The 15,296-nt window shown below is 46.4% G+C and overlaps 2 protein-coding genes across 2 annotated transcripts; one reads left to right on the top strand and one right to left on the bottom strand.

The window, feature by feature from the left end:
* Positions 1 to 1,443: 1,443 nt before the first annotated feature.
* Positions 1,444 to 10,781, bottom strand: RBMX2 (RNA binding motif protein X-linked 2; the record flags this gene model as incomplete). Its single annotated transcript, XM_084259002.1, has 7 exons — positions 1,444 to 2,180; positions 2,684 to 2,861; positions 4,623 to 4,752; positions 6,312 to 6,363; positions 7,687 to 7,802; positions 8,035 to 8,230; positions 10,649 to 10,781. 7 exons carry the CDS (start codon positions 10,779 to 10,781, stop codon positions 1,444 to 1,446), a joined length of 1,542 nt encoding a protein of 513 aa, XP_084115128.1.
* Positions 10,782 to 13,183: 2,402 nt separating this feature from the next.
* GPR119 (G protein-coupled receptor 119) lies at positions 13,184 to 14,191 on the top strand (the record flags this gene model as incomplete). The annotated part of the gene is made up of 1 exon (XM_084259001.1): positions 13,184 to 14,191. The coding sequence occupies one exon, from the start codon at positions 13,184 to 13,186 to the stop codon at positions 14,189 to 14,191; it is 1,008 nt and encodes a 335-aa protein (XP_084115127.1).
* Between the last annotated feature and the right edge of the window lie 1,105 nt (positions 14,192 to 15,296).

Raw genomic sequence — 15,296 nt, 5'->3', positions numbered from 1 at the left:
CTCTTTGAGGTTAAGAGAACATGATGGCCAACACTGAGCAAAGTAGAAATGCCTCCTTTCTAAAGATCAGACCTACATCATAGTCTGAGAGCTTCCACGTATTCCTCCATCTCCCTTCCTGTTTCCCTTCCTAGGCATTTCCCCTCAAAAAATAAAAAAATTCTCTGTGCATGTAACCAGGACCCAAACTAACACATTGGGCAAGCTAACTCAGTGCACTATTAAAGCTCGGGTCCTCAGTTTTGCAGTCAGAAACACACGTTTAATAATTCAGCGGGAATAGTGAGGTCTTGTGAGCTAGTTCCTACTAAATGCAGAAGGGACTGGTTGATAAAATAAAGACAGGACGCAAAATGAGCAAGAACTGCCAAGCAGACCAGATGGATATGCAGCGGAGCTGACAAAATGTTCCCATCTCAGCAAGAGCGGCTACTTGAAAAGCAGACGAAGCCCAGAAGTAGGCTGGTATGTCTGGAACATGAGAGGGAGCTGCTTAGTCAAAAGGTAGAATCAACCCAAATGTCCACCTACTGAGGAATTACGTAAACATACAATGGGATATTTTATAGTCATAAAAAATGAAATACTGATCCCCTGCAACATGATGAACCTCAAAAACAGGCTGCTAAGTGAAACAAACCAGACACAAAAGGCTATAAATCATATGATTTATTTAACTTATATAAAATGTCCAGAACAGTCAAATCCATAGAAAAGGGAAGCAGATTGGTTGTCGCCCAGAGAAGGAAAGGGTGTCATGTGGGGCTATTACAAGGTCTTAGGACTGGGAGGTGGTGGTTTTCAACACCGTGAACGTCCCCTTTAAATGGTTTATGTTAGGTGAATTTCACCTTCATACAAATAAATAAATAAATAAATCGCAAGGGGAAAATACAGGGACATGTACCAACCAATACAACAGAAAACAAAGATGTTTAAAATTTCATCAAAAGGTGAGCGTTGGAGCAAGGGTGTGGACTAATGTTAAGAATCATTATCACATTCACATCAAGCAGTGTGAATCCATGAAGTCACATTGTCCTGCTTCTCAGTTCTACCTTCAAACTGGAAAGGTCAACTCAAGAATTCTAAGCATCTAGCACAAAGACTAGAATTCGAGAATTGCCTAGGATTTTCCCCTTTCCTGCCCATTTTATCGTAAGTTGGGGTCTATAGGCTCAAAGGTCCTCTTATGAACCCAGATTTAGGACACATACTCTGATGGCACCAACTGTATTCCCAGGGACCTTGGATTATACTGAAAAAATTACAGGACCTCTGGCTGTTGAAACCGCAGCTATCTCAACAACTCCGATCTCTCGGAATTAAAAGAATTCAACCTCAAAGGCTGTACATATAAAAAAATAAAAACAGAACTAAACTTGTTTGCAATTTAGAAACAGTTCACTTCCAGTTCTACAGGCAGCAGAACAGGCTGCAACTTCAGTGATGCCTGCGATCTCGGTCACGGTCCCGGTTGTGGTGGTCACGGTCGTGGTGGTCACGGTCGTGGTGGTCGCGGTCATCGCGGTCGCGGCGGTCACGGTCGCGGTGGTCACGGTCATGGCGGTCACGGTCATGGTCGTGGTGGTCACGGCCACGGTCGCGGTCACGGTGGTGGTGGTCGCGGTCGCGGTCCCGGTGGTCACGGTCACAATCGCGGTGGTCGCGGTCGCGGTGGTCACGGTCGCTGGGGTGAGAGGGCTCCCGCTCCCGGGAGCGCCGGGCCCCCTTATACCTGTGGGACTTATCGGGGCTCCTACTCCTACTTCTATGGCTCCGGCCCTCAGAACGCCCATCCTGCCGCCCGTCGTGCCGCCCGGAATGTGTGTCTAAGCTTCTACCTCTGTGCCTATCCCTGTTCTTCTCCTCTCTGTCCTCCCTCCTACTTGAGGACTTGTGTTCCTGCTTGGGCTTCTCCTTCTTCAGCGTCCTGTCTCGGTCCTCTGCCCCACTGCGACTCGCCCTGACTTCAGGGGAGCTGGGGTACTGCTTCTGCTCCTCCCTGGACTCTGACCTCTGCCCCTTCTCTGAGCTCTTACTCCCGTTCTTTTTAGAGCCAGACTCCTCCTTTTCGGCTTTCCTCTTGCTGCTGGGCAGGGAGGAGGCTGGCTGCTCTTCCTGGGCCTCACGGGCAGGCTTCTCTTTGTCTTTCTTCTTTTTCTTTCTTTCCTTTTTGTCTGGAGAGAAAGGGGGAGGGGGCAATAAGAAAAGGGAAATAGCTGCACCCACAAGTTTCTTTCTTCTCTAAACACATGCAACACTAGCCTCACACTTCAAAAGCGTTCATGCCTTAGGAGGCAGAGGACACACACAAGACCAGCATCCTTGGTGGCAGCGTGCAGTCTTCCTGCGCCTCCGAGAAGTCAACGTTTGCCTCCCTAGATACATCAATTCCCACCCTTAATCTACGTAAGGCAATTCCCGCCCTTAATCACCTCTTTAAAGACCCTGTCTCCAAATAGTCACTTTCTGAGATATTGGGGGTAGGACTTCAACATAACTATTTGGGGGACACAACTCAGCCCACAACACTTAGCCTTCGGCTGATACCTCCCCTCCCCCAATTACAGTATCATCCCCACACTTCTCTTCTCCATTGAAAAACTGATCACTGACTCCTAATAATGTCAGGAAGAGCAACAAAGACTACCCAGAATCTTGTCTTGGGTCTTAACACTACCTTTTTTGTGTTTTTTTATGGGTTTGTCATCTTCAGAGTTCTCAGATGAACTTTCTGAGGGGATGGGAACCCCACAGCCCTTCGCCTGGAGTTGTCTGGTCACCTCATCCATTTCTTCTGAGTCCTTAGGAGGCCGATAGTTAGACACATGATCCACTCGGATAGTTCTGCCTTTGATCTAAGACAGAAAGGCAATGCTTCAGCAAAGACAGCCCACCTGTCAAACTATTTGGACCCAGCTGCAGAAAGCCCCATTTTTGAACCACACCCATGATCTTCCTAATTCTATTTCTGGGAGAAGCTCTAAAGCAGGCCTGCCCAACTGCTGTGTCATAGCACATATACCTACAGATGAATGTGCTGGGCCCTCAGGACAGCCAGGTGGACCTGGGGCAGCCAGAGCCCCAGGGGCAGCAGCTGACCTGGTGTTCCATACAAATATCTTCATATGCTAAGTCCTTTTTCACAGAGTGAAAAAAGCTGGCCAAGTACAGCCCCAAAGCAAAAGCAGCAGGGAAAATAACAAGAGTTTACATGCACAGGGCCCCCCTGGTGGCACAAAGGGTTAAGACACAACCTATGAACCTGTCTGCAGCCACTAAAGCGTTCAATCTCTGGCCAGGGAGAAACCCACATGGCACCGCAGACCTCTCCTGACTCGCCCACTGCTCCCCTCAACAGTGTATTTCACTTAGTCTGCTTGTTCTGCTCCCACTCTGTCTCTGGTGAATCCTCTCACCTTCCACACCTCTGGCCTGTACTCCAGTTCTTACATGAATAAATAAATCTTAAAAAAAAAGAATTTACATGTACAATGAATTACCTTCAATCTGTAATGTTAATTTATAGTGAAACAACCCGTGGGAAAGCCTGGCATCTAGAAGCAATTCCTGAAATTGAGCATAATGCCACAGCTGCTTTCTTGACACGGCAATTAGGGTGAAGCCAAAACAGACCAATAGTTGGGAGTGGGGAAAGAATTTAGAAAAGCTCCTTTTCTGAAGCCTGCCCACCTAGCTCTACCCCAGCACACTGCCAATGGCTCACACTGACACTTCTGCTGTGAATCACAAATCTCTGGGTACACAACAACTAAAACTGTTATCACTCACTTAAAGACTCTGTCATCCATTCTACTCTCCATTTCAAAACATTTCTGAAGACCTTCCTTTTGCAGTGACTCCCTTTGACTACTGACTACCTTAAACACCCAGCTAGCAACTTGCTCCACCCTGACCTATAGATTCCAGCTGTTCCATACTGGTGTATCAGGGACAAATTCTCTAAGTCAAGTCACTCCCAACCAGTGACAATGCTTGTTCAACTGCAGTGCTTGTTCTAAATGAGTGCAGGGACCATGTGGAGCAAATATAAACCTGACTTGCCCCATCCCCTTCTCTGAGTTCAGGGTCTCACATAAAAGGGTGGGGGGAGAGGGAACAGAGAGAAAACTTCAGAATGATTGACTTTTGTAGCCTTTGTTATCAGAATATAAACGGAGAATTTCCATGCCCACTATATAGGTCAGTGGAGCCATATAACAGACACATGGCTATGTCCTAGGTCATGACACCATATGGAGCCCCCAATCGCTACATAGACCCGCATGGAGGAGCAGGTTTTTTGCAAGTCTCTTTGTTCTCCAAAACACCAGAGAGGAGAGTGGAGGGTGATGAGACAAAGGCGAGAAACAGAGGGATGACTATGGGGGACAAAAACAACAGATGCAGAAAAGAAACAAATGCTGGCAGGGTCATAAGGCAATGAAATTATTTCCTGGGGTAGTTTCCTGGCCAATGTGTTCCCACACCGCTGCAACTGATGCCCCACACCCAACTGACCAGAACTGTCCTTGAGCCTTGGGGATCAGAGAGAAAATGAAACAAAACCCCTGCACACAGAAACATCTAGCCAAATCCTGCTTAAGAAGGAAACTCACCTTGATCCCATTAAAATTATCAACGGCCAGAACTGTGCTCCTCTGGTCTTCATAGCAAAGGAAACCGAATCCTTTGGATTTCCCAGTCTTCTTATCCCGCACCAGATTAATGTTAACAACCTCCCCATATCTGTTTATTTTACAAAAGAAAGACAGTATTGATTTAGAATGCAAAAACTTTCAGACTGGATGGTAAAATAAATTCAAATAATGAGGTCTGTACAGGAGACAAATCTAACAAAGGATGACATAGAAAAGTTAAAAATACAAAGTCAGACAGGGATAGAGCAAGAAAGTAAAACAAAATTAGGGGGAAAAAAACACAGTGGCATACTATTTAGAACATAACTAAAATGAGAAGAATATATACCAAAACTTAGTGGGATGTGGTTAAAGACATACTCAGGAAAATCTGCAACCTCAAAGAATTTTATATTTAAAAAAGAAATAATGAATATAAAAGGAAGCAAATCTAAGGAAAACAGATGGGAGTTAAAGATAAAATCAGAAATTAACTTCTATCTCAGATAAAGTTAAAATTTCATAAATTAAAAAGTCATAAAAATAAAAAAAGGAATTGATGGCTACATTATAACATGATCATACAAATACACCTGGAATCTAGCATCTTAATAAAAATACTGGAGAAGATTTAACTAAGGTCAGGAACTATTAACACTACCTGATATTGTATAGGTACTGGCAGTACAATTATGAGAAAAGAACTACAAGAAATGAAAAAAGAAGTATGGACGATGGGATGGCCCAACCATCCCCTGCCTGGCAATTCTCTTCCAGGATATGCTGCCTGTATTTGCTCTCCGAACCCCTCTGCCTGTTCCTGTGTCCAACTTCTCTGCAATCAACCTCCGCCCATGAAGGCTACGCAGCCCAGGAACCATGGCCCTCTGCTTTTGTGAGCTGCTGAGGTCCTGTTGCCCCATGGAGTAACCACTCTGCAGTTCTAGGGTTGTGCATAGCCCCTCCTCTCCTACCAGCTGCCCCTGCCGGCGTGAGCTTCCAAGACCCTCTCCCACCTGGCACTGTTGCCATCATCTCATAGGAGAATGAAGAATATAAGATTTTCCTATCCATCCTTCCTCTTCATCTGTGAGTCTCCGCCTCTAGGTGAAAAAACTATCTCTGCTCACTAACCTTATACTCATCCAGAAACAAAGTCTTGCAGCACTGGTGGATAGTGGTGAGCATGGCTGCCTTCCAAAGAGCACAAACTGCTATCTAAACTTTATCGTTTTTTAATTCTTCTGTGTTTTTTCCTAATCCTACAATGCTATACATGTGTGTGTTCAGAAGGGCTCTGTGATCATGGGTTACCCTAGATCGTAGGAGTCCAAAGAGAAAAGGCAACACAGTACTCTCCTGAGAGTTCTAATCAGTTCCAGTGTAAGTCCAGGCTCAACAGGCCACAGTAGAAAAGCAATAAAAACAGACCAGAATTCCCAAGACAACCTCCTAAGTCATCCAACTTCTAGGATTTTCTACATTGGGAGAGCTCTAGAGCTGTCCCTGGAATGGAGCTAGACTGAAGCAGGAGCTTTTACCCTCCCCATACAAGGATGCTTGTCCGCCTAGAATTAAAATCAATGGTTTTTGTGATGCCACATAATTTCTGAAAATGGCAAACTATTTAGAAGGCTCAGAAGACAGGAAATGAAATGGGGGACTTACTGTGAGAATACACAGATAATGTCCCCTTCAGTCAGTTCATAAGGAAGTCCTCCTAGAAGAGAAAAATCACATTTTAGCTTAACATTTACCAAGGCTGGTCTTCATAGAACTTGAAATCTCATGTGATGATAGAAGGACATATAAAGTATAGCAGTAGTATAGAAAGACAAATGATTAAATTTGATTGGAAAGTGGTGGTTACCACTAACCAAACTGATCCTTCTCACACCCAAAATCTTATGGGCAAAACAGTTTCCTGGACAAAACTGCACTTCCACAAATATATCTTGAATTCATCTGCTCTTTACCCACATATCAAAACTGAGATACAAAATCAGTTTAAATATGCAAATATTAATCCTACTTCACAGAGACCAAGGAGTCTTTTTTTTTTTTAAGATTTATTTATTTATACAAGCACTGGGTACAGTCAGAAGCACGGGAGGGTGAGTGAATTCACCAGAGCCAGAGCGGGGAACAGAACAGGCAGACTGACGAAGTACACTGCTGAGGGGAGCAGCGGGCTTGGCAGGAGAGGTCTGCGCGCCATGTGGGTCCCTCGCAGGTGAACCGGCGCCGCACAGGCTGCGGGCAGCCTCGCAGCCCAGCACTCAACCCCTGCGCCACAGGAGAGGCCCGAGACTAAGGATTCTAAAGACAACTGTAAAGCATTTTATAAGAAATAAATTCCCCACACATATGTCCTTCCTTATCTGTAATATGGAGATATTAGTATTTGCCTCACAGGACTGTTATTAATATTAAATAAAACTATGCATATAAAGTGCTTTGCAGTGTCTGGTATGATGGCCTCTTTAAACAGTCACGTGACTGGATATTTCACAAAGTGACTACAGAGATAATAAAGTGGCCAGAAAGAAGACAGGAGCTAATGAGATGAGGAGAATGAATTTTGAGGGGAGGGAAAAGAGTGTGGTAGTCAGTAGTAATATAGACTAGTGTCTGAGACCATGAATCCTGTATTTCCATAGTTCTGGCTGTTTTCACTTACTAGCTCTGTGACCTTAAGGAAATCCAGTAACTTCTCCGCACCTCCCTTTCCCAGTCTTATAATGGATAAAGGGAGGGAAAGGGCATGATGACGGTCTCTGAGAAACCAAGTGGCAAGATTCTTAGCACCGTTAATGGCAGACATTAACTATCAGGAACGCTGATTTGACAGGGAGAGCAAACTAGAAATGATGGAGAAACAGGATATGGACAATGATTTTCGCAAGACAGCAAAAGGATTTGAAAGGGCGTGAAGAAAGTGGGGGAGAGAACGGGCAGGGACGCTGAAATGTCAGGAAGCAGGCCAGGGGAGGAGCTGAGGGGAGCTGAGGGGCCCTGAGGAAGAAATTTATGTGGACCTCACCCAGGAAGATCCAAGCGCTGTCCTTGTACTCAGAGTGCCAGGACACCTTTTCCGCCACCCCAAGCTGTACTTCTCGCTCATTCAGCTCGTTGATCAACTTCACCTTAGTTAAAGGGCTGCACAGGGGGCGCAAAAGGGTATAAGTAAGTGCCGATCGGCCAGAGGTCGGGAAGCGCAAAGCTACGGTACTGGTTTCCTAGTCTCCGCGCGGCTCCCGCCCTCGGCCCGCAGACGCTCTACCACCCCAGCTCTGGTGGGCCACTCCCGGCGGTCCGCCCTTGGTTCCACAGAGAAGCTGAGGCCTTACTTCATTTTTCTCCAGTTCGCGCTCAACACCGAGGAATCAACTTCCGGGTGAAGCTGCGCGCGCACACGCTCAGCTGAGGCGCCGTGCGCCTTTGGCAGTCAGCGGAGTTCACGCAGCGCCGGAAGCGATCCCGCGCGTCGGAGCTTGGCGCCTGCGCAGTAGCGCCACAAGCGGCTTTCCGCGCTAGGTAGGTCTCGTTCGCGTGCAGAGGTTTCTGCAACCGGTCTGTTTTTCCTTCTGTGAAATGAAGCAAGGGTATGAGCCTGGTCTGATACGGAATTCCCAGCTCCAGGAATAGGTCTGGCACTACTTGGGTCAGCTATATATGTTTACTGAATGAAGTCAGGGGAAAGAAGTACTAAAAAAAGCACCCTTCGCTCCCGGGGCGAAGCCCCACTCCCCCCCCCCCCCCCCCGCCTTCGAAACATGTCTGATTGAGAGTTACAGAAGGAAAGTGAAGATACGTGAAAGGGAAAATCCTTTGTTATCCTTTAAATCCCATTGCATAGTCTGCTGGTTGGTTTGACTCTCGGCTGAACTGAATACCCAGATCTGTGGGACATCCACTACACTCACCCTTCTCCTTCTCAAGGGGGAGGCAGAAACTAATATTGTTAAATAAATAGCTAACCGTTGGGCAGATAATGTACTAAACAGTACTAGATTATATGCTAAATAATTTGCGTGTATTGGCTATCCAGCTTCACAATGACCCATGTAGTAGATACAATTTCGTAGAGGAATAAACAGATTCGAAGGACTTCGTTAGCTTGAAAGGTACTCAGACCCTGCTGATTTAATCGGTTCTCTTTGAGCTTCCATAGTTGCCCTGTACAACTAGCCTGTAGACAGGAGTATACCGTTGGGTTCTCTGCTGGCAAGGAGCTAATAATATTGAGACAAGATCATGATGATGATATTATTATTATATTTCTACAATATAATATTACAATATCATTACAATCGGGTTATTAATAGGGTTAGAATGGATACATTCCACTCCAGGAATACTCAGGAACCAGAAGAAGAGTTGGTTGCATATAATAGGTGATATAAGCTATATTAAAGATTTGCTTCATCTTGCATGTGTTCACATCAGTAACTGATATTATAAGCATGAAGATCCACACTTGTGTAGTTCTCTGTGTAGGCCTACCTCAGGATCCCAGAAATGAGGCCCTTCATAAGAGCATTTTGATGATGATGGTGATGAGGAATGTACCCAAAAGTGGCTCACCAGGACTCAATGTTCTGCCAAGAAATAAAACGCGCTGCCCACCAATGATAGTTTCTCTTCCTTCACTCTGTGCCCCGCCCCCACCTCACCCCAGCTACTCATTAACTTTGTAAAATTATCTTGGCAGTGAAAACTAAACAGTGACAGATTGTATACAGGTTTTATCTGCTCCTAGAAATCTTAGGTTGCTTAGTTGTAGGGTTGAAGTAGCCACTGCAAAGTGGTAAACTATCATGCAGCATTCGTTATCTGGCTGGCTTCTTCAGGTGACTACGAAATGAGAGAGTTGGGGTATATCTAGGCCTTAGTCATCAAAATTCAGAAAGAAGCTGGAGCAAAAGAGGTGACTAAAACCAACTAAATGGAAGGACAATTTAACTTGAGAACATGAGAAGATGACCAGTATCTAGCTGGTGGGTTCAGCAGAGATATATTCTGAAGCTGGAAGAGCTGAAAACCATCCCAGGTTTGCCCAGGACATCTCCACAGATGTGCTTGGAATTGGTTGGTAAGATGATGCCTAGAGATTTACATAAGTCTGAGTGGGAAAGGCATAGGGATTCAGAGGATCATCTGAACTTAACGTCTGAGAGGAGGACCAAGGTTTGCTGTCCAATGTAGCTGTTAGTGATCTCCACCAGTAACATACACTTAGCACACAATGTATGCAGAACTCAGTTCTAGGTTCTCTGGGCAATGCTAAGGAAGCTGGTGGCTGTCTGCACATTTAAGGAAAGACCAGACAGTTTGTCTAGCCAACATTATCTCTCCACTTCTCACCGCCATACCACATCCAAAATCAGCTTTACCTCCTGACGTCCCTATTCAAAGTTAACACTGTTTTCCTGGCTGCCCAGATTCAAAAACTGGGTGGAATATTCTTGTCTTCCCCAGTCCTCACCCAAAGATATGTAGCCAGTCACCAAGTCCTAATAATTGTGTCATTGCAGTGTCTATAAAATGCATCTTGTCCAGTCGGTCCTTTCCTAGTCATTAGCACATGCTTCCTAGCTCTTCTGTACTTTCATATCTGCCCTAGCACCCATTTGGCAGTTTTTCTCCCACTGTTCCCCAATATGAAGGCACAATTTCAGCGAAGCTCCATTTCTATCCATTTCATCTAGGACCCCTTTTATTATCCAACTTTGATACTCTTGGACCACTCTTCTCTCTCTGATTGAAACCTTCCCAAGCTCTGAACTCCCATCAAGGGATCTCTCATGTAAGAAACTTCCTGACCTCATCAGTCCACAGTGATAGTTCCCACTTCTGAACCCTTTTTTTTTTTTTTGCACATTCATTCCCTATTGATGTTAAAACAAATTTGCAGATTTAGTGGCTTAAAACAACACAAATGTATTATCTCACAGTTCTCAAGATCAGAAGTTTAAGGCCAGATTCACTGGACTGAAGCTAACGAGTCAGCAGGCCTGGTTCCTTTGGGATCCTCTGGAGAGAATCCATTTCCTTGCCTTTCCCAGCTTCCTGAGGCCTCTTGCCATCTTTGACTTTGAACCCCTTCTTTGCTTCATTCCAATCTCTTGCTTCCATTGTCACATCCCCTAATACTGCTCACTCTGATCCCCTGCCTCCCTCTTGTAAAGGACTCGTGATTGTAACAATGGACCCACTTGGAAAATCCAGAATAATTTTCCCACCCCAAGAGCCTTAATTATACCTCCAAAGTCCCTTTTGTCATGTAAGGCAACACATTCATTATTTCAGGGATTAGGACATGGACATCTTTGAGGTAACATTATTCACCCTACCATAGCCAGTTCCACAACATGGAATTGCAAAAAAACCCTTGGACCAGCAGTGAGAACTGGATTCCAATCCCAGCTCTGCCACTCGTTCCTAGTTGGGTAGCACTGTACAGGCCCCTTCAGCTCTCCAAGACTAAGTTTCTTCACTTGGAAATTGGTGGAAACAATGTCCCTGGCCCACCAACTCTAGGGGCATCACAAGGAGGCAGGCAAGCACAACCCCAGCTCCTGAGGCCAGCTGCTAAGCGACTGAAATCAGCCTCCTAATGGATGTGCCAAAGAAGTGCTGTCAGGTTGGTAACAGGCAGCCAGCCACCACTCCACAGACGTTCTGCTCCCCTGTGGGGAGGCATCTGCCAAAGACCCTCTCAGACTGTCAAAACATCCTGAAAATAATATTTGCCTTCAAATCTGCAACTTGCTCTCCGCTCACTTAAAACACTAACCTTTCCCATTTGTGCTCTCACCTGAACTGAGTAAATAAGCTTCTAACAGCTCTTCTGCCCACCCCTCTCCCCTTGGTATCTAAGATGGACAAAGCAAAAGGTCACTTCTAATGGACCTAAGCAAACGGAGATACCACCCGAAGCAGGAGCGACCAACCCAGCTGCTCTCCCCAGGCTCTCTCGCCTGACTCAGCAACACTGCTGCTCCATGGCTTAGCCCAGACAAGTCCTAACCCTGGAAAATGGAAAATTCCACAAAACATTAGAGCAGACACCTTCCAGAAAGCAGCCTCCCTCCTTGTCTCTTATCCCAGAGGTAGCTCAGGTCTGCAGGCTCAAGTAAAGCAGGCACAGGGCAGGAAGAACATGAGAGACTGTGATGATGTCTCACGGGTGACTTGGTGGTGGGAATTTTACGGGGACTATACCTGAGAGGAGAAATCAGACATTGTACAAAAATGAACAATGTTGTAAAATATATATATAAATAAATTTTTTTTTAAAAAAAAAAGCAAGGCAATAGCCGCTCCTCACAACCAGAGACATGCCCAGGCATGATGCAGAACAAGGTTTCAATGCACATGTTCTGCAGACAGCAGCATTACACCAGGGACAGAGCTCTGTTCTGAGATGAATGATAGCTATTCATTCTCTGCTTTGTTTTTCCTGCCCTTCTGACTCCTCAGCAAAGTGAGCTTTAAGGGAAATGAATAGGAGAATGGCACACCATATTTGAGAGAATTAGAATCAGAGGTGCCCGGAAGCAAAAAGTAAGAACTAGTCTGAATATGTGCTAACTCCCCTGAAATTCGGCTGGGCCCTGAACTAGCTGGCATGCCCTTGTGTCCCACTTCAACTGATTATGATCATCTTGCTTGACTAAAAGCAGTTATAGGACCTCCCTCGTGGCCTAAGGGTTAAGTCTCAGCACTATCACTGCTATGCCCTGAGTTTGATCCCCAGCCAGGGAACTAACCCACATATGGCTCAGCAAACCTCTCCTGTCTCACCTGCTGCTCCCCTCAGCAGTGTATTTCAGAAAATCCACCTATTCTGCTCCCTACTCCATCTCTGGTGAATCCTCTCAGCCTCCACACCCAGTTCTTCTATGAAAAAAAAAAAAAAAGCAGTCATAATAGTAACTAAGTTAGGTTAAAACACTAACCTTTCCAATTTGTGCCCTCACCTGAACTGAGTAAATAACCTGTTAGAAGCTTAGTGTTAGAATTTAGGTTAGTGTTAGAATTTATTAAGCAAATTATAAATCAACCTGAGTTATTAAGCTAGTACTACAGGCTTAGGAAGAAAAGAAGTGGAAATTTAATATCAAGCTATAGAGGAAGGAGAAGTGTGATTATAGTCAGTGATAGCTCCTGCCAGACAGGAGACCCGCCCTGGTCCCTCCCAACAGAGTTCTCAAACCTCAGTGCAGGCAGAGAGCCTGGTGTGACAGTGTGCACGGGTACTTGACAGTTGTCTAGTGACTTGCTTGTTGCAGGGGGAGGGACCAGCTTTGGGCCCAGGGGGAGGTCTGCCCAGGGATTGCTGCCTTCAAAGCTGGAGAGGCAAGAGGCTGGGGAGTGAAAAAGACAGGATCCCCAGGGTGGCAAGCTGCCAGTCTGGACAGCCGGTGATGGCCAGAACTGTGCCGCAGCTGTGAGCCCAGGGCTCCTTCAGCCTGGGAGAATTGGAGCTGGAGAGAGGCATGCCCTGGTGAGTGGGCATCCTGCCATTTCGAGACATGGAGTCATCTTTTCCATTTGGAGTGATGCTGGCTGTGCTGGCCTCCCTTATCATTGCTGCAAATGTACTAGTTGCTGTGGCCGTGCTCTTTTTGATACACAAGAATGATGGTGCTAGTCTCTGCTTCACCTTGAACCTGGCAGTGGCAGATACTTTGCTTGGAGTGGCCATCTCCGGCCTAGTCACAGACCAGCTCTCCAGCCCTGCTCGGCCCACGCAGAAGACCCTGTGCAGCCTCCGGATGGCCTTCGTCACTTCCTCTGCAGCTGCCTCAGTCCTCACGGTCATGCTGATTGCCTTTGACAGGTACCTTGCCATCAAGCAACCCCTGCGCTACCTGCAGATCATGAGTGGGCTCGTGGCTGGGGCCTGCATTGTGGGGCTGTGGTTGCTGTCTTACCTCATTGGCTTCCTCCCGCTGGGAGTCCCCATGTTCCAGCAAACCACCTACCAGGGGCCCTGCAGCTTCTTCGCAGTGTTTCACCCGCTGTATGTGCTGACCCTCTCCTGCGCTGGCTTCTTCCCAGCCCTGCTCCTCTTTGTCTTCTTCTACTGCGACATCCTCAAGATCGCCTCCGTGCACAGTCAGCAGATCCGAAAGATGGAACACGCAGGAGCCACGTCGAGAGCTTACCGGCCCCCTCGGAATCCCAGCGACTTCAAGGCCATTCGTACTGTGGCTGTTCTCATTGGGAGCTTCACTCTGTCCTGGACCCCATTCCTGATCACTGGCATTGTGCAGGTGGTCTGCCAGCAGTGCCACCTGTACCTGGTGCTGGAACGGTACCTGTGGCTGCTCGGTGTGGGCAACTCCCTGCTCAACCCACTCCTCTATGCCTACTGGCAGAAGGAGGTGCGGCAGCAGCTCTACCAGATGGCCCTGGGCGCCAAGAAAGCCCTCGCCTCACTTCTCCTTCTCCTCTCAGCCAGGGATGGTGGCCCAGAGGGCTCCAGGGAAAGCTCCTGTCACATCGCCACTCTCTCCCACTCACAGCTTGATAGCTAACACGGTAAGGGCCGTGAAGTTTCACAGTGCCTTTTCCCACCCTGGCTCTCCCCAACTAGATCAGATGGAGCTAGGGATTAAGTGCACTTGCTTCAGGCAATTGGCCAGCATCACCTCCAGCACCTCTCACTGCAGATTGAGAGTTAACGGAGGCAGGGTGCTGGCTTACTTCTGTGATCACTTTCCCCCATTTGCCATTCTCCAGTCCTCTCTGTTCTCCTTTTGCCACAAGCCTATTTCTCCTGTACAGGAAGACTTACCTAAAGCAAAAAGTGACTCCTGAAAAGGCTTAAAAATAAAATCTTAGATTTGAATGCACTAGAGTAGTATTAATAGAAAGATAATGCGAGCCACATGTATCATTTCACATGTTCTAGCAGCCGCATTAAAGAGATTAAAAATATGAGAAAGTGTTCATCTTTAGCTCAATATAATCAAAATGTTACTTCAAAATGTAATCAGTATAAAAAATGATCACACCATTTTTTCATATCAAAAAGCTTCAAAAGCTGGTGTGTTTTACCCTTACAGAGCACCTTCCTTCAAACTAGCCAGATTTCAAATGCTCAGTAGCCACTTGTGGCCTTTGGCTGTGGGGACTGGTGCTGCACAGGAGAAATAAGGTTCTGTTCTTTTCAGCTGTTTACCACAGGGATTGCTTTGGTAAACTTAGGAGTCCTCTCCTTTCAGATGTAAATGAAGACATTATCTAGCGTGCCTGGAGGAAATGTAGGAACCGGAGTCAAGTTCTAAGCTTGTCTTTGCCCTCCCTCAGGGTGCTCAAAATAGTGTTCCTTTGGGAACTAGCCTATCTTGTCATTGTCTCTGCTGTTACTGCTCCCAATCCACCCTAACTGTGCTGTGCCTCTTCCCCTCAGCTGGCCTCCTATGTCACTTTGTAGCGACTTACTGGTAGCAATGCTGAAACACCAATTCTGAGACACTGGGAGGGAGAATGAGGGAAAAGGGCTAGGGGGAAAGGTACCAAGCAGGCAATGTCAGGTTCACCACACTGGACCCACTTTGCTCTGTAGAGCGTGACCCTCTTCCATTGGCTCCCAGATTTGCATTTCTCTAAAAAACTTGTTCACATAAGAGGATGCGA

This window comes from Talpa europaea, assembly GCF_964194135.1.
Source record: "Talpa europaea genome assembly, chromosome: X".
NCBI lineage: Eukaryota > Metazoa > Chordata > Mammalia > Eulipotyphla > Talpidae > Talpa > Talpa europaea.
This window is presented reverse-complemented; position numbering and strand designations above follow the sequence as displayed.